The sequence below is a fragment of the Hypanus sabinus genome, chromosome 13 (genome assembly GCF_030144855.1).
Source record: "Hypanus sabinus isolate sHypSab1 chromosome 13, sHypSab1.hap1, whole genome shotgun sequence".
NCBI classification, from domain to species: Eukaryota; Metazoa; Chordata; class Chondrichthyes; order Myliobatiformes; family Dasyatidae; genus Hypanus; species Hypanus sabinus.
The window spans coordinates 11385024-11412776 of record NC_082718.1 but is presented as its reverse complement, the minus strand read 5'-3'; the positions used below and the strand labels follow the sequence as shown (position 1 = coordinate 11412776).

The following is a 27753-nucleotide window of genomic DNA, read 5'->3' as shown; positions in this document are numbered from 1 at the left end:
GCCACTTTGCTTTCATTTCTTCATTCCATTTAAAAACCTGGCTGAGCATCTCATGTCTTTATTTTAGTCGCTTTCTGTCCCAGTTGCTACTGTGGTGAGCTTCTGTACTTATTCATCACATCAATCAACCTCTTCTGATTGGTCTATAAGTAGACATGTGACAAGGAAAATCCCCCAGTGGTGGAGGGCTTTGGGCACCACCGGTTCAATATTACTTCTAACTCCTGTACAGCTCTCACTTACTTCAACTTTAGGTACAACACTGAGTTATGTCATCTGCAGAAATTCTCTGATGAGTCAGCAATAGTTGGGTGTATAAAGGGAGGACAGAAGGATGAATACAGAACTCTGGTAAAGGACTTTGTCAAATGGTGCAAGCTGAATCATCTGCCACTCTACATCAGTAAGACAAAGGAGATGGTGATGGACTTTAGGAAGTCCAAGCCTGCACTGCTTGCTATTACTACTGATGGTGTGGACGTGGATGTGGCAAGGACCCACAAGTATCTGGGGGTGCACCTGGATGACAGACTTGAGAGCAGCACCAACATAGAGGCTGTGTACAAGAAAGGCAAGAGTCATATCTACTTCCTAAGGAGACTGAGGTCCTTTGGAGTATAAAGGCCTCTCCTTTACATGTTCTACCAGTCTGTTGTCGTCAGTACAACCTTCTATGCGGTGGTGTACTGGGGCAATGACAAACACAAGGGTGAGTCCAACAGGCTCAATAAACTGATTAGAAAGGATAGCTCTGTTATAGGAGTCAAACTGGAAATACCAGAGACTGATAGAATAAAGGACGCTCTAGAAAATCCTAGAAATTCTAGACATGTTTCTCGCCCTCTGCATGCCACCTTGGCTGAACAGAGGAGCGCTTTCAGTAGTAGACTAAGACGCCTGTGTTGCTCCAAAGAGTGCTACGTATATGAGGTCCTTCTTATGGTTGGCCATTAGGCTTTATAATGAGTCAACCTATAGCTGGGGAAGTGATAAACCCCTCCTGTTAGACTGTTATTAACCTCTGGTTACCGGAGCTCAATTATGCTCTGTTTTATTTTTAGGGTAATTTATTTTTTATTCTTTTTACTTCTGGTCTAGTATTTGTATTATCTGTGCACTTGTAATGCTACTGTGACACTGTAATTTCCTTTGGGATCAATAAATTTCCTCGCTATCTATCTACTTATCTACCATATGATTGTCTGACCTGGGATTATTAATAAACTGAAATTGCTGCAGTTTAGTAATTGTGAAATTGATAGAGCAGGGGAGGTTTATATTTTTGATGACAGGCCTACCTGGCTGACTTGAATGAAGAACTTCAACTTTGACCCTTGTACTGACCATGTCCCCTGATTCTTTGTCAGTTCCAACAATCTGTACAGATAAATCAAACCAAAGTTCAGTATCTTGCCATTGTAACTATGGAAAGAGTTATGGAGAGCAAATGTCCGTTCTACGCACTGAGCTGCATTATCAGTAATAAAACAAAATCATGACATTAAAGAGTGGCATTCAAACGTCAGAAAAACAATATTTCATGTGTTTATGTCAGAGGTAAAGCCAGAGTCCACCCTTACCTGTAACATGTATTTCTCAAAAGCATGCAGTCGATCTGCTCGAGCTAGTAAGAGCCCTTCCTGTGTTACCTGGAACAGCTGTGTGTGATTGGACTGATGTGCCAGCGAGTAGACAATATTCAGATTTCTCCCCTGGGATAACACATGGGCATAAGATCAGGCAAAATGCATTCACACAATATAGGGTAGAATGAATAGTTAAGTGTACCCACTGCTTCCTAATCCCATTTGCATTCCATAAACCACTCAGTAGACCTCTGTCAGTAAGCTCCAGGCTGTGAATGCTTCTGACCACTGAATGGTGATGGGTCTTGGTAAACATTGAAATAGTTCAAGGTGATGAATCGTGATGTACCTAAACATTTCAGCAGTTCAGTTGCTGTGAAAGGTCATGGTAATGTAATTCAGCATTGCAATGGGTCAAAAAAGTAAAGTTATATGTCTATGTGATGAAGTATCTCAAAGTTGGATGTGTTAAGATAATAGATGGACAATAAACTATTTTGGTATTGCAACAGATGGCAATGTGACGATAGAAAGGTGTCTTGGTAGTAAGTCAGGTTGAAAGTTTCCTGGTGAGGTATTTCAAAAACATAACAGGATGTAGTTAATTAGCAATATAGTGTGCTGGGGTGTCAGGGTGTTTCATTTCATTTTTTTTTTAAACATTTTTTGTTTTAAAACCTTTCCTGGTTTCTCCTGGTAATTTCATCAAGCAATTCTTTCCATGACTCAATAGCTTCTGAGATAAATGAAGATTCTTCTTGGCTTTACTTATTTTTTGGTGATGAATTGATGCACTCTGGATAAAAACTCTCCCAATAATGAAATCTTATTTCAGGTTCATCATGTCCAAACCTCCCACATTTCTCAAGACTTCAGATCACTTAATATTCATTTTAGGAATCAGTTTCTCAGTTTCTTTAAACTCTTCACAGAATGCCTCAATATTTTCATCTTTGCTCTCACCTGAAAGAATCTGCTGTATGGAATACTGTAATAACTGTAGAATATATCAAGCCTCTGTCAGCTCAAACATCTGGATCAGATGACCAAACTATTTAAACACAAGGGAAGATGAGCTAATTTTATCCAGCCTGTCTATCTACACCCTTAAAAATCATAGAAACATAGAACACCTACAGCACAATACAGGCCCTTTGGCCCACAAAGCTGTGCTGAACATGTCCTTACCTTAGAAATTACCTAGGGTTACCAAAAGCACTATTTCTCTGAGCTCCAGGTAGCTGTCCAGGAGTCTCTTAAAAGACCCTATCGTATATGTCTCCACCACCATCGCCAGCAACCTATTCCACACATTCACCGCTCTCTGCGTAAAAAACTTACCCCTGACATCTCCTCTGTACCAACTTCTAAGAACCTTAAAACTGTGCCCTCTCTTGCTAGCCATTTCAGACCTGAGAAAAAGTCTCTGGTTATCCATACAATTAATGTCTCTCATCATCTTAGACACTTCTATCAGGTCACCTCTCATCTCTGTCGCTTCAAGTGAAAAAGGCCGAGTTCACTCAACCTATTCTCATAAGACATGTTCCCCAATCCAGGCAACATCCGTCCTGACGAAGGGTCTCGGCCCAAAACGTTGACAGTGCTTCTCCCTATAGATGCTGCCTAGCCTGCTGTGTTCTACCAGCATTTTGTGTGTGTTGTTTGAATATCCTTGTAAATCTTCTCTGCACCCTTTCTATGGTTTCCACATCCTCCCTATAGTGAGGTGACCAGAAATGAGTGGGGTCTGACTAGGGTCCTCTATAGCTGCAACATTTCCTCTCAGCTCTTAAACTCAATTCCATGATTGATGAAGGCCATTGCACCATATGCCTTCTTAACCATAGAGTCAACCTGCGCAGCAGCTTTGAGAGTCCTATGGACCCCAAGATCCCTCTGATCCTCTACACTGCCAAGAATCTTACCATTAATACTATAATCTGCCATCATATTTGACCTACCAAAATGAACCACCTCACACTTATCTGGGTTGAACTCCATCAGCCACTTCACAGCCCAGTTTTGCATCCTATCAATGTCCTGCTGTAACTTTGACAACCCTCCACACTATCCACAACACTCCAAACCTTTGTGTCATCAGCAAACTTATTAACCCATTCCTCCACTTCCTCATCCAGATCATTTATAAAACTCACAAAGAGAAGGCGTCCCAGATCAGATCCCTGAGGCACACAACTGGTCACCAACCTCCATGCAGAGTACAACCACTCTTTGCCTTCTATGGGCAAGCTAGTTCTGGATCCACAAAGCAATGTCCCCTTGGATCCCATGCCTCTTTACTTTCTCAATAAGCCTTGCATGGGGTAACTTGTCAACTGCCTTGCTAAAATCCATATACACTACATCTACTGTTCTACCTTCATCAATGTGTTTAGACATATCATCAAAAAATTCAATCAGGCTCATAAGGCATGACATGCCTTTCACAAAGCCATGCTGACTATTCCTAATTATATTATGCCTCTCCAAATGTTCATAAATCCTGCCTCTCAGGATCTTCTTTATCAACTTACCAACCACTGAAATAAGAAATAATAACACTGGTCTATAATTTCCTAGGCTATCTCTACTCTCTTGAATAAGGAAACAGCATCCTCAACCCTCCAATCCTCCGGAACCTCTCCCATCCCCACTGATGATGCAAAGATCATAGCTAGAGGCTCAGCAATCTACTCCATTGCCTTCCACAGTAGCCTGTGGTACACCTCATCCAGTCCCAGTGACTTATCCAATTTGTTGCTTTCCAAAAGCACATCCTCTTTCTTAATATCTATATGCTCTAGCTTTTCAGTCCACTGCAAGTCATCCCTACAATCGCCAAGATCCTTTTCCACAGTGAGTACTGAAGCAAAGTATTCATTAAGTATCTCTGCTATCTCCTCTGGTTCAATACACACTTCTCCAATGTCACATTTGATTGGTCCTATTCTCTCATGCCTTATCCTCTTACTCTTCACCTACCTGTCAAATGCCTTGGGGTTTTCCTTAATCCTGTCTGCCAAGGTCTTCTCATGGCTCCTTCTGGCTCTCCTAATTTCTTTCTTAAGCTCCTTCCTGCTAGTCTTATAATCTTCCAGATCTCTATCATTGCCTAGTTTTTTGAACCTTTTGTAATCTCTTCCTCTTGACTAGATTTATAACAGCCATTGTACACCACGGTTCCTGTACCCTATCATCCTTTCCCTGTCTCATTGGAACATACCTATGCAGAACTCCATGCAAATATCCCCTGAATATTTGCCACAGTTCTTCTGCACATTTCCCTGAGAACATCTGTTCCTAGTGTATGCTTCCAAGTTCCTGCCTGATAGTGTCATATTTCTCCTTACTCCAATTAAACACTTCCCTAACTTGTCTGATCCTATCCCTTTCCAATGCTATCATGTCTTGCTGAAATCCATGTCTTTTCTGAGTTCTGATGAAGAGACATGGACATGAAAAGGTAATCCCATTTTTCTCTCCAGACCTGCTGAGTATTTCCAGAATTTTCATGTGTAATAGTTTTCCTGAGTTTTGGAACTCAGATATGAATTTAATACTTCAGAAATGGTCTCAAACAATGGGAAAAGCAGGTGAATGTGCTCAGGGGAAAGCTCTTTCAGAGATCTATTCATAATGGGCCAGATGGCTTGCCTTTATGGTTCAGTGAGGTAAAATAGAAAAAGATTCTGTAAAACTGATTAATTTTTTGCTCCCCTTCTATATGCATTGAAGAGTTGGAAAAGTCTTTGAAAACTGCCTTTTGATCTTTCACATGCACCCAAGCAGGGGGCTAAATGGCCCAGTTCAATGTTTCATTCAATTTTTTAATAGTAGCTAAAGAAACACATAAAACAAAAATATAATTTCACTCACATTTTTGAAATCCTGGTCTATTGCTTCTAGCATTAAGAGTTTATTGCTATAAGTAACTACCAGGGCAAGTGGGTTTGGCTGCTCCTGAATGAATCCCTCGTACTCGATGGTTTTAAACTGTGGCCGATAGCGATTCGGGGCCAAAATGCGAATCAGCACTGTTGTCACTGTGTACTTAGTGGAATCATCGACTTGGGAGGCCTGGAAGAAAGACATTAATGTAATGCAGAATCAGAGAGATGCTGTCCCTCTAATTACACTGGACAACAATCATTTTGCTTCTGTAATAATTTTGGGTGTTCCTTATGGATTTGGGGCTGCTGATCATGAAAGTCGCTATGAAATTCTCATAAAACACACCATATTTTGAAATCACCTATGTTTGTTAATTCAATTCATAATTCACTCAATAAAAATGTTGCCCAGAAAGTGTCCACAGATGGGTGATTGATAAGTTTGTGGCCTGAGGTAGAAGGAGATGAGGTATACAGTTCTCGTTATATGCACATACAGGTCAACTCTTAGAGTGATTATGCAGAAAGTTTGAAGTTAATGACTCATGTCCTTCTACCTTAGACCATGAACTTATCAATCACCCCTAACTTCAAACTTTCAGTATAATCACTCAAAGAGTTGAACTGCATGTGCATATAAAGAGAGCTGTATAACTCATCTCCTCCTGTCTTAGGCCATGAACTTACCTGCTGTTGTGGACACTGTCTGGAGGTCTAAGATCCGTTTGCTCCATGACCACTGGACTAAGTGTGTAAATGTCGGAGGGAACAATGTTGAAAAATAAATGTGCTAGGTTTTCTAAAATTGACTCCTTCTACCTTAGGCCAGGAACTTATCAATCACCCCTCGTATATTTACTGAGGTAGTCTCCACTGCTTCATTGGGCAGAAAATTCCACAGATTCACTACTCTTTGAGAAAAGCAGTTCATCCTCATCTTGATCCTAAATTTACTTCCCCGAACCTTGAGGCTATATCCCTTAGTTCTAGTCTCACCCACCAGTGGAAACAATTTTCCTGCCTCTATCTTATCTATTGCTCCATAATTTTATGTTTCTATAAGATCTCCTCCCATCCTTCTGAATTTTCCCATCTACAGATGTTAAACTAACTGGCCTATAGTTAACTGCCTTTTGCCTACATACTTTTTTTGAGCAGTGACATAACAAACGCCTTCTTTTAATCCTCCAGGACCTGCCCAGAGTCCAGAGAATTTTGGTAAATTATCACCAAATCCTCAACCATAATTCTACCATTTCTTTCAATACCCTGGGATGCATTCAATCAGGACCAGGAGATTTGTCTATCTTCAGGCCCCCAAGCTTTCCTCAACACTACTTTTTTAATGATAGCTATTCTATCAAGGTCCTCACCTCCCATCGCATCCATATCATATCTCTTCGGCATGTTAGATGTGTCCTCCACCATGAAAACCAACACAAAATAGTCATTCAACGCTTCAGCCATTTCCTCATTACCTATTATCAATTCCCCCTTCTTGTCCTCCAAGGGACCTACGTTCACTTTGGCCAGCTTTTTCTGCTTTATATAATTATAAAAACTTTCAATATCTCTTTTTATATTTTGTACTAGTTTATTTTCATAATCTATCTTCCCTTCCTCCTTTATTAAAGAGTGGAGTGACATTTCCAGTTTTCCAGTCCTCTGGTACCATGCCAGAGACCAATTATTTTTTAAAGATCGTTACTTATGCCTCCACAATCTCAAAGATGGAGGATTTGAAGTGAGTATACGCTTAAATCTCAAAGGCAGAACTTGACTCTTCTTATTAAGAAAGCCTATGAGCTCTGTTTTGGGTACAATATTGACGACTAAGACAAAGCCTGGACTCCTCATATTTGTTGTGCAACATAATCTCTCAATCTTAGAGCTTTGCTCAGAGGTACTCAAAAGTCAATATTGTTTGCTGTCCCAATTGTATGGTGAGAGCAGAAGGATCATGTGACAGACTGCTACTTCTGTCTGATGGGTGTGTCTGCTTAAAAACATGAAATCTATTGAATACACCAATCTCCCTTCAGCCCTGAGACCCTTGACAATAGTCTTACGGTACCAAAACCAGCAGAGACATGGAGTCTGGAGGAGGCAGACAAAGACGCCATGATGCACAAGCCAGGGATGAAAAACAACACTGGCGCTGATACAGATTTTCACTCTTTACGTCTAGTGAGCCTCATCTGATAATTCAATCTGAGTTAAATGACCTGGTCAGAGACTTGGGTTTGTCAAAGGCAAAAGCAGTATTATTGGGTTCAAGACTGCAAGGATAGAATCTGCTGTCAACAGGCACAAAAATTTCCATGAAGGATTTAATATTTGAGACAGATGTGTCCCAGAATAACTGATGCCAAGAATAAGGTAGACATTTTCATTGGTCCACAAATCAAACAGGTCATCAATGACAGGCAATCCGAAGAACTTCTTGTGGACCCAGAGAAAATTGCAAGCAAGGCATTCAAAGATGTTGAAAGTTTTCTTGACAACTACAGAGTACCAAACTACGTGCAGCTGGTTGACAACATGCTTCAAGCATTCAAAACCATGAAGTGCAACATGTCACTAAAGAATCATTCTCTGCATTCCCATTTAGACTTGGTCCCTGCAAATCTTGGTGCTATCAGTGATGAACATGTTAAATAGTTTCAGCAGGGATTTTGTGGTCATGGAGAAATTATATCAGGACAACTGGAATCTATAAAAGCTGACAGATTATTGTTGGACACTTAAGTGAGAAGCCCCAAACACAGAGTACAAATAAGAATCATCAACAAAATATTTTTAGCTCAGTTAAATTATTGCAAAGCATCAGTACTGTTATGCAATTAAATGGATTATATCCAATAAAAGTTAACTTTTTTTGTTTCTCCACTACGACATGATACAAGTAGTCTGAAATTATATTTGTGTTTGGCTTCAAGTGGTCTATTGTAATTACAAAAAAATTTCTGAGGAAACAACTTGTTTGAAAAAATTTGCAGTACATTGTTACTTACAGCCTCCATTTCACTCTTAAGTATATTACCAATGTTTCCTAGTTCATACTGGGTCCTTTGGATCAGACTTACAGATGCCACCTGACCTGCTGAGGGTGTCCAGAATTTTAATCTTTTTATTCTGGGTAACCAATGGGTTTGATCCCTGGGCTTCATCCATTGACCTTTAGTATAGAAACATTCAAATATTGCCAAATTGCTCAAACCTTTGTTTAAGCCACACAAGAACTTTCCTCCCATCCTACTCCACCCCATCCTATCAATCATCAATATATTTCTTTCTCTCAATAAACAGCTGCAGCCCTTGTGTGAAAGTTGTAAAAGAGGGGATCCAGGGATTTTTTCAGATATGCTCATCTCCATTTATCAATCTTGTCTCAATTTTGCCTATACCATCCTGCATACTGCATTAGTCTGCTACATTGTAGATGCAAATGGGAATTAACGTGTGATCATCAACAGGTATTCTCACTTCAGATTTTATGTTGGAGGAACACCCACAAAACGCTGGAGGAGCTCAGCAGACCAGACAGCATCTATGGCAAGAAGTAAAGTTGACATTTAGGACTTGAGGAAAAAAGCTGAGCAGTAGATTTAAAAGGTGGTGGGGGGGAGAACCAGCAGGTGATGGGTGAAACCTGAAGGAGGAAGGATCTACTCCTCACCTTTCTTCCCTCCAGTCCTGCCGAAGGGTGTTGGCCTGAAACGTCCACTGTACTCTTTTCCATAGATGCTGCCTAGCCTGCTGAGTTCCTCCAGTGTTTTGTGTGTGTTGTTCAGATTTTCAGCATCTGCAGATTTTCTCTTGTTTGTGAAGATCTTTTGGGCCAGGATACTGTCCTGCTTTGTGGGGATGTCCTAGAACTGAGATAATTGGCTTCTAGAACCACAACAGTCTTCTTTCTTGCTAGTGAAGAGTTTTTGCCATGATTGCCATTGTTCTCAATTCCATTGGGGTTCTTTGAAACCACACATCCAGGTGCTCTCTTGAAGTCATGGGCAGTTAATTTCAACTCTCCGCATCTCACCTCTCAAATTAATCTCCTTGTGTACATTTGAAGCAATGCTTTGACGAGGTGCGGAGCTGAGTCATTCCTTGGAAAACTCAAAGTGATCATCAGTGAGCAGGTTACAGGCCAGTAGGTGCTCCTGCATAGTTCTGTCAATTATACATTTGCTGGGTTAAAGGCTTGAACAACCAGAAACAATCATAGTCACACTGATTTTTAAAGCTATAAATCATTGTTAATACTATTGTTTTTACCATGACAGTCAGAGTGAACATGGGGGTCTTCACGAAACTCCGGACTGGCCACCTCATCATTATTGCTCCAGTGACATTGTTGACTTCAAATCTACCATTGTCATCACCTAGAGAAAAGAAGGAACAGTGAGACCAGCACCCTCTCTCACTGACTCTATTCCACTCCATGCACTGAGTGTGATCCCTAGCTGCCTGCTCAAGTTTCCCAACTCTCACTTCGCTGGTCCCAGATTCAATGACAAAAACTGAAAACCATCTCTCCAATTGCCAGACTGCATTTACACACAAGACCCCAAACTGGATCTCAATTCTCCCAATGGTGAACAGCCCACCTTCTGCAGCTTCATTATTTTAGCCTCAACCTCGATTTCTCTAACTTCCCGTAATTACTACCCATTCCGCTTCTCTTTTTTTCCCATTCCCCATTCTGGTTAATTTTTCACCCCTCCTCAGTGCTCAGTTTAACTCCTCAGTTTACCTCCAACTTCCTTTTTTTCCATGGTTCACTCACTGTCTGCTCCTATTAGAATCTTTCTTCTTCAACTTCTTACCATTTCCACTTATCATCTCAAGCTTCCTACTTCATCCCACCTCCCCCACTCATAAATCCATCCCATTACCTGATCTTACCTATCACTTGCCAGATCTCCTCCTCCATCTTCTTATTCTGGCTTCTGCCTCCTTTCCAGGCCTGATGAAGGGTCTTGGCCCAAAACACTGACAGTTTATTTCCCCTCCATAGATGCTGCCTTACTTGCACTACCTCCAGCATTTTGCATTTTTCACCTCAGGACTTCTTTTTGTGAGATTCAGCTCAATTATTGAGTTTTTTTTTACGAGTTCCCTCATTTGTGCACTCCAGAACACACCGCTGAGATCAGACCCGATCTCACCCGTTGAAGTGAACATGATTGTCAGAAGTTTCTATTCCCAGAAACAAACTGTTCTCATGCTGTTCCATGCCAGTATCAGCATGGACCCTGAAACTTCACTGCAACTGTGCAGTCAATGGTAGCTACAATGGCTCCACGTTAGTGTAGCACTTAGCACAATGCTTTTACAGCTCAGGCCATCAGAGGTTAGTGTTCAATCCCAGCATCCTCTGTAAAGAGTCTGTACGTCCTCCCTGTGGAATGCGTAGGCATTCTCCAGGTGCTCTGGTTTCCTTCTACAGTTCAATGATATACCAGTTCGTAGCTTAATTGGTCATTGTAAATTGTCCCATAATCATGCTAGTGTTAAATCAGGGGTTCGAAGTGCCCAAGGGGGCTACTCCATGCTGTATTTCTAAATATATAAAAATTATCAGCTGAGCTCACCTACTGACCTCTTCGCTGCTCAGCATAATTGCACCTCATCTGAAGGCTTTCAGTGATAGCACCTTCCACACTACTTTATGTTAAGATTTTTATTTCAGAAGTATTTCAAGCAAGATAATATTTCAAGTGCATGCACTGATCTGGTTGCCTTTTAGAGTTCAGACCTGCAAGAATTGAGTATGCAACTGGTGTCTGTAGCCCCTTGTCTCCATCTTTGGCTAATAAAGGTCCTGGGGAGAGCTGGAGAGCATGATACTGTAATAGAAAAAAAGACTGAAATCAGCAAACTTAGGGAACACTTGCCTTGCTGATAAGTAATTTTGTCAAAGTGATCTAAACAATATTGGAATTTGGTCACCTCCCGTTTTGTACTGTCATTGATAGGTGAACTCCAACATCAATTAGATAAACTATCCCTACAGGATCCAAACTCATTATCTCAAATCTATATTTGCAACAGCATTTCCTATTGCGTCAGGGCGTTATTATCCAGTTCCCAGCCCATTTTTCTGTGTCTCTGGATGATATTGGCTATATAACATTAAATCAGAATGAAGATATGACGGCATTTTCTCAGGATCTTCCAACCAGCTAAATAATGTGAGGTTATCATTTTCCTTACACAGTAAATAGCCAACTTTAGCACATCAAGCTCTCACATGTTGCATATTATTATTGAGGGACTTTCTACCTATATATAAACCAGGATAAAGTCTTTGAAATAATACCGTAGAGTCTTTTGAATTTATTGTGCAGCACAGAGGACTTTGGTTTAATATCTGTGCAGAAAGATAACAGTTCTAGCAGTGCAACACTTCCCATGGAACATGCTTACTTCTAGGAAATTTGAATTGCTAAAACATTGGGAGAATCAGCAATGCTCCTTTCTCTTAATCTGAATACTTAAATGAGTTTTAAATACATTTTCTTCTCTAATAATTACCTTCTATAGCACCATTTTACATCAGAATATAACATCCAAATTATCTTTAGCAGTGCTGGAAACCCCATGAAGATAGTTATAATCAGATTATTTTCCCTCGTAGTATATTTTCCTGGAGTTTTAAGCACAAGACCTGTTTTAAACCACTCAACTACTGCAAAAATGCAGTTGATCACTTAAAATGTGTCATGTTATGAAAGCATCCTGTCTCCTTCTTTCTTATACTAAGTGAGATAAGAATAGGTTCTTTATTACGAATTTGGAGTGATGGTTGACTGCCAGTTAAAGAGACTTCTACCATGTATCCAATATTTTTATAGATAATAAATAAAAGCATTAAAAGAAAGTTAATGAATAGTGTAAGTTTTGTCTTGTAATATTTCTTCTGATAGCACTGAGCAGGAGAAAAATTCCTGAAGTTCTTCAGTACAAGGTGACTAACTGCACTAAACCCCACATGAGTAATGACGAGAAAACTATGTTAAGTAATGGTTGTTTTGGGCCATGATGATCCTGTGCTGAATTTTCAGAAGTGATCCTTCTCCTACTTGTAAGATTTCCCCTTACCGGCAGCTTTGCTTCAGTGACATTTCCTCTATATACTGGATTGACACAAATCCTTGTCTTCTTGTGTAACAGGAAGTTGCATGGAAGAAATCTTGGGTATTGATCATCTCCATCCAACACACCAATAGTAATTTTTGCTGTTGTGTTGTACCTCTCCTCAGTATTCATTTCCTGTCGGATGGCAAAGAAAGTGTTTCAGTGCTAAAACAACTAAGTCAGGAGGGACACAATCTCAGGAAGGAACTCTTGATATTATTCCATGAGCTCAATCCTCTAGTTCATTAGGACACAGCAGACAGAATCTAGAACAAAAATAAGTAAGATAAGTGAGTTTTCATACCATGGCATAAACTTGTAGATCCAATTGTTTCTTGGCCTCATAATCAAGGGGCTGGGACAGTAGGACTTTCCCACTACTTGGCAAGTCAATCCTGAAGAAGTCTGCATCATTCTACAACACAAGGGTAGAAAGTGAAAAAATGAAAGATCATTTATCCATCAGCAAGCATAGAGACAGGGAATGCCTCTCCAATTTAATCAAATACTTATTTAGGGCACTTTGCTGGGACTGTTGTAAAATGGGACTTTCCATTAGCAGACTACATATCTTTTTGTAATTTTTCAGCATGATGTGTTGATTTTTGAAATTTGCCTTCTTTACACCTACTTTATAGCTCCAAGTAAAAGGTACAACTTCTGTTCCTAGAGTACATCCTGCCTTTATTTTAATACAAACCTGATCCTTTCAGACACTAGTTTGAGATTGTCAACTTCGAAAAGACTAGCTTACTTAGAAACTTAATGGTAGATATTCTAAATAATTAATGCATGTTACTGTCCGGGAGAGCATTAGTAGACAGATGTTGCAGACTGAAGCCAGTTTACAGAGCAAACATGGAGATCAAAAACCAGACTAAATTATTAGAACCTGATGTATCATCAAATCAAGTGAAATAGTAACTTTTAAAAGGGAATTGACTAAATAGTTTAAAAGGGAACCTGAAGTAATTTGGACTGTACCCAATCAGGAAAGTGGAAGCACGACAAGAAGTGTCAACTTTGCGCAGGTCCAAGATTGAAGATTTAAAAAGACAGTTTTCAGAGTTTGGACTGATGAGAGGCATTGATCGTGTGGATACTCAGAGGCTTTTTTCCCGGGGCTGAAATGTTGCCACAAGAAGACGCAGATTTAAGGTGCTAAGGAGTAGGTACAGAGGAGATGTCAGGGGTAAGATTTTTACTCAGAGAGTGGTGAGTGCGTGGAATGGGCTGCTAGCAATGGTGCCGGAGGCGGATACGATAGGGTCTTAAGAGACTTTTGGATAGGTACATGGAACTTTGAAAAATAGAAGGCTATGGGTAAGCCAAGTAATTTCTAAGGTAGGGACATGTTCGGCACAACTTTGTGGACTGAAGGGCCTGTATTGTGCTGTAGGTTTAAAAAAAATCCAATCAGTGAAGAGGATTCATTAGAAAGGGTGGAAAAAAATAAGGCAGGGGCAAATGGAGTGGCCATTGTGTGTGTGGGCCAGTGTAGGAGTGGCTTTGGCTCATCAGGTTTGGGCAAGGTAAGTATCTGATAAGTTTCTTCTTCTTCTTCTTTATTCTTCATTCCTCATCTGTTAGGGTGCAGTTAGTGTAGTGAGACTGGCTCTAGGAGCTGGGTTGTGTTGATTGTGTGAGACCTTGGAATTCTGGAAAACCTCCAGCCTCCTGGTTAACCACACCTGCACCAGGTGCAGTGAGCTGCAGCTCCTTAGAGAATAAGCAAAGGAATTGGAGCTACAGCTTGATGACCTTCAGCTCATACGGGAGGCTGAGGAAGTGATAGTTAGGAGCTACAGGTTTGCAGGATGCAGGTAACTGTCAGCAAAAGAAAATGAAATGGGTAACTAGTACAGAATACCCCTGTGGCCATCCACCTCAAAAATAAGTAAACTGTTTTGGATGCTGTTGAGAGAACCTATGGGGGGGAGGGGGAGGCACACTGAGCAAATCTCTGGTACTGAACCTGGTGCTGTGGTTCAGAAGAGAAGAGAGGTGAAGAGGACCATTGTATTCATATGAGAGTCCATAGTTAGAGAAATAGAGATGAGATCCTGTGGATACGATAGATAAACCCGATGGTGTGTTGCCTCCCAGGCGTCAGAGTCAGAAACATCTCAGATCGGAGTCTTGACATTTTAAACAGGAGGGTTGAGAAATCTTGGTACATATTGGCACCAGTGACATAGGTAGGAAAGGCGAGGAGGTCCTGAAGAGAGATTTTAGGGAGCTAGATAGAATGCTGAAAAGCAGGACCTCCAGGGTAGTAATCTCTGGATTGTTGCCTGTGCCGGCACCAGTGAGGGTAAGGCGCATTTGACAGATAACTGTGTGGCTGAGGAATTGATGCAAGGACAGGGGTTCAGATTTCTGGATCATTGGGACTTCTTCTAGGGAAGTCACTACCTGCACAAAAGGAATGGGTTACACCTGAATGCAGGGGGGTTCAATATAGGCAGGTAAGTTTGCTAGAGGTGTTTTGGAGAGTTTAAACTAATTTGGCAGGTGGATGGAAACTGGAGTGATAGGGCTGAGGATGGGGCAGTCTTGAGCATGTCAATATGCAGGTAGATTGGGAAGATCAGGTTGGTGTTGGATCCCAAGAAGGGGACTTTACAGAATCCCTACAAGATGGCTTTTTAGAGCAGCTTGTGGTTGAAGCCACTAGGGATCAGCTATTCTAGAACGGGTGTTCTGCAATGAAGAGGAATTAATTAGAGAGCTTAAGGTAAAGGAACCCTTTTGGGGACAGTGATCACAGTATTATAGAATTCACTCTGCAATTTGAGAAGTAGCTAAAATCAGATGTATCAGTATACAATGGAGTAAAGAAAATTACAGAGGCATGAGAGAGGAGTTGGCCAAAATTGATTGGAAGGGGATAGCAGGGATGATGGCAGAACAGCAATGGCTAGATTTTCTTGAAGCAATTTGGAATGCACAGAGTAGATATATCCCAAAAAAAGATGTATTCCACAAGAGGGTGATGCAACCATGACAGACAAGGGAAGTCAAAGCCAATGCAAAAAAAAAACAAAGGAATATAATACAGCAAAATTAGTGGGAAGTTGGAGAATTGAGAAGCTTTTAGAAACCAACAGGAGGCAACTAAATAAATTTTAAAGAAGGAAAGATGGAATACAAAGGTAAGCTAGCCAATAATATTAAAGAATATACCAGAAGATTCTTCAGCTGTATAAAGAATAAATGGGGGTGAGAATAGATATCAGATTGCTAGAAAATGATGCTAGAGAGATGGAAATTGGGGACAAGGAAATGGCAGACAAACTGAATAACTATTTTGCATTAGTCTTCACCTTGGATGACACCAGCAAAATGCTGGAATTTCAAGAATGTCGGGGGTAGATTGTGAAGACATTAGTAATGATCTATCAAAAATCATTAGGTTCTGGTATGGTTCTGAAGGACTGGAAAATTGAAAATGTCCTCCACTCTTCAAGAAAGGAGAGAAGCAGAAGAAAGGAAATCATAGGCCAGTTAGTCTCACCTCAGTGGTTGGAAAGATATTGGAGTAGGTTATGGTTTTGGGGTACTTGGAGGCACATGACAAAATAGGCCAAAATTGGCATGGTTTCCTTAAGAGAAAGTCTTGCCTGACAAATCTGTTGGATTTCTTTGAAGAAATAACATCAAGACAGATAAATGAGAATCAGTTGATGCTGTGTCCTTAGGTTTCATAGGGTCTTTGACACAGTGCCATACATAAGTCTGCTTAACAAGTTAAGAGCCCATAGTATTACAGGAATGATATTTGCATGGATAGAGAATTGGGTGTTTGGCAGCAGGCAAAGAGTGGGAATAAAGGGAGACTTTTTGGTTGGCTGGTGGTGACTAGTGGTTTTCTTCAGGGTTCTATGTTGGGACCGATTCTTTATACATTATATGTCAATGATTTGGATAATGGAATTGATAGCTTTTTGGCCAAGTTTGCAGAAGATGTGAAGGTAGGTGGAATGGCAGGTAGTTTTTGAGGAAACAAGGAGACCAGACAGACTAGGAGAATGGGTAAAGAAGTGGCAGTATTGGGAAGTGTATGGGCATGCACTTTAGTAGAAGAAATAAACAGTCTATTTTCTCAGTGGAAAGAAATTTTAAAATTCTGTGGTGCAAAGGGACTTGGGAGTCCTTGTGCATGATTCCCCAAAGGTTAATTTGCCAGTTGTGTCAATGGTGAAGACAAATGTGATGTTAGCATTTATTTCAAGAGGACTGGAATATAAAAGCAAGGATGTTATTCTGCGGCTTTATAAGGTCGTGGTGAGGTCACACTTGTAGTATTGTGAGTGGTATTGGGCCCCTTATCTAAGAAAGAATGTACTGATATTGGGGAGGGTTCAAACAAGGTTCACAAAAATGATTCCAGGTTTGAAAAGCTTATCATATGAGGAAAATTTGATGGCCCTGGGCCTATGCTGATTGGAATTCTGAAAAATAAGGGGTATCTCATTGAAACCTATCAAATCTTGAAAGGGCTCAATAGAGTGCATTGTGGAGAAGATGTTTCCTATGGTAGAAGACCATAGTACTCAACCTTACAATACAGGGATGTCCATTTAGAATGGAGATGAGGAGGAATTTCTTTAACAAGAGTGTGGTGAATCTGTGGAATTTATTGCCACAGGTGGCTGTGAAGGCCAAGTCATTTGGGTATATTTAAGGCAGAACTTGATAAGTTCTTCATTAGTCAGGGCATGAAGGGTTATGGGGAGAAAGCAGGAGATTGGATTTGAGAGGGAAATTGCAGAGCAGGCTTATTGGGCCAAATGCCCTAATTCTGCTCCTATAATTTATAGTTTTATAGTCTAAGAAAGTAGGAAGATTCTCACTATTTACCTAACTGCTTGAAAGAGCCAACTATGGTATGATGGGTCTTGGACATCTGTGCCGATGGAAGCCAAGTCACTGATACACTCACTAGATCTTTGTTTGATGCCTCTTTAAGGGAATTGTCTCATTCTGAGCTGGTATAAGAGTTTACCTACCGATGCCTTGTTAATCATGTAAATCAGTCCATCACCATCCTTATCTTGAGCCTGCAATCTGATGAGAACTTCGCCTACTGGTGTCATCTATGAGTGGGAGAGCAGGGAGGGAAATAAAGAGCTGATTTTAAAGATGATTCAAAACCTTTTGGAAATTAAAATCCTGAAATATTAAGAAGAAAGAAAAAAATATAAAATAAGAAAGAGAAAATGTTGGTAATGCTCAACAGGCCTGAAATATTGACTTGTTTTCTGTTCCTACTGATTTGGCCTAACTGGTTGAATTTTTTCAGCATCTTTCAGTTTTATTTTAGATTTTCAGCATCTGTTGTTTTTTTTTATTTTGCTGGCATGCCTCTCCCCAGCCAAGTGGGACATGGGACAGTTACCGTGTCTGGATATGCAGCAGCAGCGTTTGGACAAGATAGTAATGGTAGAGCCATGGATGACCATGCATGACAGCCATGCGGGCTGATGGCAGGCAGTGGATCCACTGGTTTAGGGATAGAAAAGCCAATTTCTTTTTCAAAGAAAAAAAATATGCATTTACATGACAGCTTTTTTAAATCTCAGGACATTCCAATACTTGAGAGCAAATAAATAATTTTTTGCAATGTCTTCACTGTCATAGTGTTGGAAGTGCAACGTGAAATATGATAATGACCAGATTGTGTGTTTCCTCTTCTTTCACCAAGATGTAAAGATGATATAGCATCTTTTATATTCATCTGAGTAGGTTAAGGGATCCTTAGTTTAAGTCTTACCTAAAAACTGGCACTTCTTCAATGCTGCTCTAGAGAGTTAGTACAAACTATGCTCTTGGTTTCTCAGTTTGCCCTCTTTGGACTAAATAAAATCATGGGACTTTTTCAAAATGCAAACACATTCTGGGTTGAGGTTCATCGTACACAAAATGGCTGATTTATCTGTGCAGTGCAGTGACTGTGTGGCTCCTTAGCTGTAAACTTACTTTCAGGGTCTCTGAGGTTTATGTTCTGTGGATTGTTTGTTATTTTTTATTGTTTGCACAATTTGTTCTCTTTTTTTCACACTTTGGATGTTTGACTGTCTCTGTGGTGTGTATTTTTTAATTCTATTGGTTTTCCTTGTTTTGTAGCTGCCTGCAAGAAGATAAATTTCAAGGCTGCATATGGCATACGTACTTTGATAAAAAATGTACTTTGATCACATTTCAATAAATTGCACGTTAGCTGCAAAGCATTCTGGGATGACCTGAAATTGTAAAAGGCAACATAAATGTGAGTTTTTCATTTTGCATAAAAGAACAAGGCAATAAACTTACCTCACTGACATTGAGTGCTTGAACACTTTCTTCCAGGAAAATTGGAGAATTATCATTTTCATTTAGGACTTGCACCATTAACCTGTAATCAATCTGCAAACCACAGAAACCTTCACTAATTCTTTCATTCATAAATAAAGCACTAGCATCTGAATGAATTTGACTACCTTTCCATTCAGCTTCCACAATTTACAGCCTTTTATGCAAGTCATGAATTGTTGGGATTGGTAACATTCTACATGATAAGGCAGTAAAAGCTAATTCCGCTAATTATAAAAGAAAATGATGGAGGAGGAGGAAGATGCAGATTTGTGGACAAAATGTAACTATATAGCATCAAGCAAACTTGATTTTTTTAAGAACCAATGTGGGCAAAATTCCCTGCTTTTGGATTGTAAGCTTCCCTGATTCCAATTACCAAGAATCACTGTATAAGCCTAATTCAAGCCTATATTTACTAGTCTCAAATTGGGTTTTTTTTTGTGTAGAACCACCATGCCAATGCACTGATGAACAACTTGGTTCCTGACTACCTCATACCATGGTAACATAGGATTAGCATACATTATTATAGCACCAGTGATTGGAGTTTAATTCCTGCTGATCTCTGAAAGAAGTTCGCATATTCTCTCGGCAACCCCATTTCCTCTGAGGTCTGCTCCAGTTTCCTCCCGCATGGGTGAGGGTTACTAATTTATGGATATGCCAGAAGGATGGAAACATGTGTTGATGTAAAGGATGCATTTCACTATACGTTTCAATGCACTTGTGACAAATAAACCTAATGTGTCTTTCATTCTTACCAATTATTTTGATTGAATTAACAGGCAAAGATACAGAAAAATAGGCACAAGATTAATATAAGGTAGCAGACATCCACATACCTGATCTATAGAAACAACATCAGTACAGCTTATCATGGCAAACAGAAAGGGGATGGTCAGTAGCTGTTAAAGAAGCACAACATGCACAATCTTAGGGCAAGTGGTATTATAACATCCAATAGCCAGTGCACAGTGTATTCATCTACTGTTCCAGAGGGTGTAGGTTAAAAATTGTTCATGGCCCATTCACAAAAATATAACTAATCATCCCTATCAAGAGATCTGACATCAACTCGGAATTAGGGCCTTGGGTAATCTCAGCACACAAAATAAAACAAAAAATGTCTTTTGAGTTAATTTAGGCAAGATATTTTGGCATTATTGGAAGGTGCAAGAAAGATACATCCCAAAGATGAAAAAGGGAGGTTGAGAGAACTGTGGCTGACAAGAAAAGTTAAAGGCAGCATAAACACAAAGAAGAGGGCACGCAATATAGCAAAAATTAGTGAGAAGGTTAAAGGTTGGAAAGCTTTTCAAAACCAACAGAAGGCAACTAAATAAGCCATGAAGTGAGAAAAGATGAAATATGAAGGTCAGCCAGCAAAAAATAAAAAAGTGGATACAAAGAGCTTTTTCGGATATACTGTATAAAGAGTAAAAGTGAGGCAAGATATCAGACCGATAGAAAATAACGCTGGAGAGGGAATAATGAGGGACAAAGAAATGGCAGATGTACTTAAGTATTTTGCATCAGTCTCCACTGTGGAAAGCACTGGCAGAATGCTAGAAATGTGGGAGTGCCAGGGGCCAGAAGTGAATGGCATTGCTATTACTAAGGACAAGGGGCTGGGGAAGCAGAAGTATCTGCAGGTAGATAAGTCACCTGGATGTGATGGATTACACCCCAGTGTTCTGAAAGTGTTAGCTGAAGAAATTGTGGAAACATTAGTAATGGTCTTTCAAGAATCACTAGATTCTGGAACGGTTCTGAAGGACTGGAAAATTGCAAATGTCTTTAAGAAGGGACGGAGGCAGAAGGAAGAAAATTATAGGCCAGTTAGCCTGACTTCAGTGGTTGGAAAGATTTTGGAGTTTATTATTAAGGATGACGTTTCAGGGTACCTGGAAGCACATGACAAAATACACCATAGTCAGCAAGGTTTCATTAAGGGGAAATCTTGCCTGACAAATCTGTTGGAATTCATTGAGGAAATAACAGGCAGGATAAACAAAGGAAATTCAGTTGATGTTGTTTATTTGGACTTTCAGAAGGCCGTCAACATGGTATCACACACGAGATTGCCTAACAAGACATGAGACCATAGTATTACAGGAAAGGTACTAGTATGGTTGACTGGCAACAGGCAAACAGTGGGAATAAAGGGAGCCCTTTTTGGTTCATTGCCAGTAACTCGTAGTGTGCTGCAGGGGTCAGTGTTGGGGCACTTCTTTTCACATTACAGGACGTCAATAATATGAATGATGGAATTGATCACTTTGTGGCCATTTGCAGACAATATGAAGATTAGTGGAGTGACAAGTAGTGTTGTGGAAGCAGGGTGTCTGTACAATGTCTTGGACAGATTGAGGGAATGGGCAAAGATGGAAATATAGTGTAGGGGTGTACATGATCATGCACTTTGACAGATGGCATAAAGATGTTGACAGTTTTCTAAATGGGAAAAAATTCAAAAGTTGGAAGTGCAAAGCGACTTGGGTTTCCACCTGCAGCATTCCCTGAAGATTAACTTACAGCTTGAGTTGATGGTAATGAAGACAAATGCAATGTTTGCATTCATTTCAAGAGGACTAGAATACAAAAGCAAGAATGTAATGCTGAGGCTTCATAAGGCATTGGTCAGACTGTACTTAGAGTTCTGTGAGCATTTTTGGGCCCCCATCTCAGAAAATATGTGCTGGTGTTGGAGAGGGTGCAGAGGAGGTTCACAAGAACTATCCCAGTAATGAAAGGGATAATGAAAGGAATACATGAGGAGTATTTGATGGCTCTGGGCCTGTACTCACTGGAGCTTAAATGAATGAAGAGGGATCTTATTGAAGGATGTGTAATGTATGGATCTATTTTATTTAGAGTAATAACCCCACCCTTCTTTAACACTACGTATAAATCTGATGTCTGTGCATGCACATTATTCTCTCCCTCTCTTTCTCTCACTGCAATGTGAATATGCCAGTTATAGCCATGTCCTATGTGCGTACTTTTATTTAATTGATATGTAGTTGTGCACAGACACATCAGGATGGGCCAAAGGGCTGTTTCTATGCTATAGTTTTCTATGACTCTAGGTTCTTGAGTAATCAGTGTTGTCAAAGGTTACAGAGGGAAGGCAAAAGAATGAGGTTGAGAGGAATAATAAATCAGTCACAATGGACTGGCAGAACAGACTCAATGAGTTAATGGTGTTATTATGCTCCTATGTCTTATGGTCTTATCATTAGGCTCAACCAAGAAATACAATTGTGTGTGATCTGAATAACTGTAGAAATCAAGTTTATGCCCTTTAATGATATCTGTGAAGGGGAGCACGTATAAGGAGAAGTGTCAGCATTGTTGGCACATGGTTCAGCAAAGAGACTTTATGCTTGGATAACAAATGGAACCAGACTATAAATTTCCTGAGAAGTACTGATATTCATAACAATCAATCTTGCCAGGTGAAATCTTGGGAAGGAATAAAAACTCAGTGAAATTTGCACAATGGGCCTTTCTTTAACTGTTTAGTTCATTCAGTGCCAGTGTATTCAGTACAGGATTTTTTTAACTTCACCATAATCTGCCTGAATAATTTGGCTAGATCAATTTGTCTCAGAATTTCATCTCCACCGTCCTGGTCACTCAGAATCTTCCACCTCTTATGTGTACCTCTCGATCCAAAGGTTTGTTTGGTAGCACATTCAATTTGATGACTTTTCCTTCCATTCGAAACCATTCCACATCTGGTCCAGTCACATTCAAGTGAATCTCTGCAGTGAGCGGGTTGCCATTCACAGGGATCTTCGCAATGAATGTTCCATCTGGACTATTCTCTCGAATATCCACAGAGAGGTCATGCCCTCCAGAGCACAGATCACCTGGTTCAAATGACAAGGAAATACTTCATAATTCCCATTACTGCATTCAACAATTTAGCCCCTACCTCCTGGCCATAGTAATAGATGATGCATTGTGGTCGGTGACTTGAGTGGGGTTAACAATCAGCATGGGTAAGTGTACGGTGACATGAAAAGATTATTGGCCCACAAGTGGCCTTGCAACTCATAAATGCAAGAAATTCTGCAAATGGTGGAAATTTTGAACAGCACTCACAAAGTACTGAGTTTCTCCAGTACTTTGTGAAGTACTGAGCCTTGCAACCTAGGATTGGCCTTGCAATCCTAGGTTGTGTTGGTCGAGGTCAACCACAGATATTGCGTCCTAGCTACTGTTACGTACTCGTGACACATGACAGTGGTACCCTTTCACGTAACTGGGGTTGAAGCTATACTGGACTTGAGGTAATGGTCTTGTGATGGTGGAGTGACGTCATTTTCCTGCCAGTAGAGATCATGTGACAGGTTTTTTTTACAGGTTATAAAAGGTAGACCCCACCCTGTGAGGAGGGGCGGTTCGTGGCTGGATTTGCCAGGTTGACTTCATGCCACTGCGTGATTTAAGTGATGATGCAGTTTAGTTGAAAGATGAAGTTTTTATTTAATGCCTAAAGTTTAAAAGGTCATTGCCAGCAGGTTCTTTACGATTCTGCTAGTTCGAGACAGTGGAGAGTGAAGATCGAAGTTCAGATGTTAAAGGTCGAGGAGAATCGCTTTCTACGGTGAAATGGGTTTCGACCTTTGTTTGATCCTTATTTGGAAGGATTTCATTGACTATCTTCATGTTAATCCCTGAGTTTACCAGAAAGGATTTGAGGATAGTGTGGAAGGAAAGGTCAGTGCCTTTAAGCCGTTCCGTTTCATAAATTCTTCGTGGGAAGTTCGACGTCGGGGATCGAAGCCAAGCGACATGAAAGAAAATTTAAATCGTCTTATAAAGTCTCTCCTTTTTAAGTGGACTGTGAGCATTTCAAACTTTTGGCAATACCACTTTGAAGAACTGTTTTGCAATATCGCTTTAAGAACTGTTTGGGCTGCCGCACCGCAGTTGGGTTCCGGTTACGTTAGTGTTTGTTTACTTTTTGGGGGTTTGTTTTCTGTGTTTAATAAACGTGTTGTTTGTTATAAAAAACCCTTGCCGAACTCATATTTATTGTTGCCTGAATACGTAACACTACCTATATTAGTGGTGCAGTGCCGGCTGTGGTTGATGAGATCAATTTGGCAGTAGCAATCTGTGTTGCAAAAGTTGCACCTTTAAGAGGCCTCAGCTCTGCTGGAGCTGCAGAATTCTTTTCTGTGGGTGAGTTTGTCTTCTGTCACTTTCAGGAATTTTTCTTCCCTAAGTTTCCTTAAGGTTATCAAAGCCAAGGGGTGGGGGAATGGAGATAAGCTCTCAATACCTATAAAATTTCCCAATGGCCTGAGTCTGAAATAACTTCTGACAACAAAGTCCAGCTCCTGACCTTCATGTGTGGCTTAACTACTAAGCCCAGCAAGAGAAAGGGAAGGACAGGTTACTGGTGAATTAAAACCAAATGCTTTGGGCAGATGAGGCTCATCAGCCATGCTTGGCAGTTCATCTAGGAGAAGAAAACTCTAAATCTTGTATAAATTACCTTAATATCTGTGGGTAATGAATAATGCATAATTTATTAAAAAAAAGATACCATCTTCTCCAGGAGATTACTAACCAATGTTTGAATTTTTATTTGGGCAAATACTAAGGGGAAATTACTGACTAATGGAGTGGCCTTATTACATAACCAATTGTCCCGGGAAAATTACTAATTTATGGAGACTAGTCATATAATTTACAAACGTAATCTAAAGATCGAATCAGGCAACATTGAGAGAAGCTCATATACACACTGTGCTACACCTTTGTAAGGATATATTATTTTTGCTATATTACAATACAAATTCACTGCAATGTTAGCAATACTGTGAAGTTTACATATGAAAAGACTTTTCGTAAAGCAGATTTGGTATCCCCATAAGATATATGGTTATTTGATGGTTTAAGATTTTGAAAGAAGCTACAGAATGGAGAGGAAGATATATCTCTGTGCAGAAAGAATCTTAGACAAGGGAGCATAATCCTTAAATAACATCCAGGCCATTCAGGAGGGAGGTTAGGAAACATTTGTTTATATAGATGTTTGTAGAAGAGTGAAACTCAGATGCTAAACTTCATTAACCTTTCCAAAACTGAAATTATAGTCGTAGAGTTATAGAAGAGTTCAATAGAAAAACAGGCCCTTTGGCACATCTAGTCTATGCCAAAAAATTTAAACTACCCACTTCCATCAACCTACACTGGGACCATAGCCCTGCAAACCCCTACCATCCATGTACCTATTCAAAGTCCTCTTAAATAATGAAATCAATCTTGCATGCACCATTTGTGCTGGCAGCTCATTCTACACTCTCATGACCTTATGAATGATGAAGTTTCTCCTGATATTTCCCTTAATCTTTCATCTTTCACCCTTAACCCAAGACATCTGGTTGTAGTCCCACCCAACCTTAGTGGAAAAAGCCTTCTTGCATTTATTCTACCTATACCCCTCATAATTTTGTATATCTCAATCAAATCTCCACTCAGTCTTCCACATTCCAAGGAATGTCAGTGATGCAGGTGGATGCTTCCCGGGTGTCATGGATTATTGATTACCTGACTGGCAGACTTGCAACACTGTGTGTCATTCAGAGTTGTCAGCAGCACTGGGACTCCACAGGGGACTATCCTGTCTCCCTTTCTCTTCACCATCTACACTTCAGACTTCAACTACTGCACTGAGTCTTGCCATCTTCAGAAGTTTTCTGATGACTCTGCCATAGTTGGATGCATCAGCAATGGAGATGAGGCAGAGTACAGGGCTACGGTGGGAAACTTTGTCACATGGTGTGAGCAGAATCATTTGCAGCTTAATGTGAAAAAGACTAAGGAGCTTGTGGTGGACCTGAGGAGGGCCAAGGCACCGGTGACCCCTGTTTCCATCCAAATGGTCAATGTGGACATGGTAGAGGATTACAAGTACCTGGGGATACAAATTGACAATAAACTGGACTTGTCAAAGAACACTGAAGCTGTCTGCAAGAAGGGTCAGAGCTGTCTCTATTTCCTGACGAGACTGAGGTCCTTTAACATCTGCTGGACGATGGTGATGATATTCTACGAAGTTGTAGTGGCCACTGCTATCATGTTTGCTGTTGTGTGCTGTGGTAGCAGGCTGAGGGTAGCAGACTCCAACAGAATCAACAAACTCATTCGTAAGGCCAGTGATGTTGTGGGGGTGGAACTGGACTCTCTGACGGTGGTGTCTGAAAAGTGGATGCTGTCCAAGTTGCATGCCATTTTGGACAATGTCTCCCATCAACTCCATAATGTACTGTTTAGGCACAGGAGTACATTCAGCCAGAGACACATTCCACCGAGATGCAACACTGAGCGTCATAGGAAGTAATTCCTACCTGTGGCCATCAAACTTTACAACTCCTCCCTTGGAGTGTCAGACACCCTGAGCCAATAGGTTGGTCCTGGACTTATTTCCACTTGGCATAATTTACTTATTATCATTTAATTATTTCTGGTTTTATTTTGCTATATTTTTACTCTATTCTTGGATGGTGCGACTGTAACAAAACCCAATTTCCCTCGGGATCAATAAAGTATGTCTGTCTGTCTGTCTGTAAAGACCTGACCTATTCAGTCTTTCCTATAATTGAGGTCTTCCAGAGCTGGCAACATCCTTGTAAATTTTCTCTGCATTCTTTCAACCTTATTTACATTTTTTTTCTGTAGTTAGGTGACCAAAACTGTACACAATACTCCAAGTTAGGCCTCACCGGTGTCTTATACAACTTCAACACAACATCCCTTTTCCTGTACTCATGTACTTTGATTTATGAAGTCCAATGTGCTAAGAGCTTTCTTTACAACCCTTTCTACCTGTGATGCCATTTTCAACAAATTATTGACCTGTATTCCTACATTCATTTGTTCTACCACACTCCTCAGTGCCCTACCATTCACTGTATAAGATCTACCTGGTTAGTCCTACCGAAGTGCAAAACTTCACACTTCACTGCATTAAATTTCATCTGCCATTATTCCAGTTGGTCCAGATCTTGCTGCAAACCATGATAGCACCTCCACTCCACCCCGACTCAAAACAAATTGATATTGGTTTGCAAAACATTTCTAAACATTAAAGGTCACTTGATAGTGAAATGAGTTTGATGGGTTCAATGGGTTAAAGATCTCCTCACCGTTCTGTGTCCTAGTTTCACCCCATTGGTCAAGGTAAAAATGTGAAGGCAGGTTCAGCAAGTTCAAAACTGCACTCAGTTATAAGAGTCCTAATGGAGGGTGTCGACCTGAAACATTGACTGCTTACGCTTTTCAATAGATGCTTCCTGGCCTGCTGAGCTCCTCCAGCATCTTGTGTGTGTTGCCTCAGTCAACTTATGAGCTTGCCTCAGATTTAGATTTTCAAACATCTTTATTGCATTTGTAATTTCAACCAGGCCTCAAACATAACAAATCTTCAAAATAGATTTTAAAAGTTTGCCCTGTTACCACAGATGAAGAAGATTCTGTGGCATATTTGAAAGACAAAGGAGTTTCCCCATTGCTTTGGTCAATGTTTCTTCTTCATCCAAAAGGTGATCTGGTCAAATTCTCATTGATATTTGCCAGTATTACCCTACAAAAACTGGCTGTTGTATTTTCAGCTTGATAATAGAGACCACAATTTGGTAGATCTGGAGCTACAAAAGCCACTATATAAATGCAGAAAAGTTTCCAAAAACAATGTGAAGCAGTAAGTCACTGTTACCTTCCATGAAGACTGGTTTTAGCCTGGCAAACAGCAT

General features: G+C 40.3%; 1 protein-coding gene across 1 annotated transcript; it reads right to left on the bottom strand.

The window, feature by feature from the left end:
- Positions 1-671: 671 nt before the first annotated feature.
- On the bottom strand, positions 672-27753 carry cdhr5-rs (cadherin-related family member 5, related sequence). Its single transcript, XM_059988475.1, has 12 exons — positions 27717-27753; positions 22646-22854; positions 19822-19884; positions 18938-19030; positions 17635-17721; positions 12927-13037; positions 12587-12757; positions 11241-11331; positions 9758-9864; positions 5466-5666; positions 1581-1712; positions 672-686 (listed from the first exon to the last, which is right to left on the bottom strand). The coding sequence occupies exons 1-12, from the start codon at positions 27751-27753 to the stop codon at positions 672-674; spliced, it is 1317 nt and encodes a 438-aa protein (XP_059844458.1).

Excerpts from the sequence above, each read along its gene's own strand:
- cdhr5-rs (XM_059988475.1), bottom strand. The coding sequence starts at position 27,753 with ATGCTGTTTGCCAGGCTAAAACCAGTCTTCATGGAAG. Across the intron at positions 17,722-18,937 it reads AAGCACTCAATGTCAGTGAG|ATGACACCAGTAGGCGAAGT; the intron begins GTAAGTTTATTG and ends TCCCACTCATAG. Across the intron at positions 11,332-12,586 it reads TCACTGAAGCAAAGCTGCCG|TATCATGCTCTCCAGCTCTC; the intron begins GTAAGGGGAAAT and ends TTTCTATTACAG.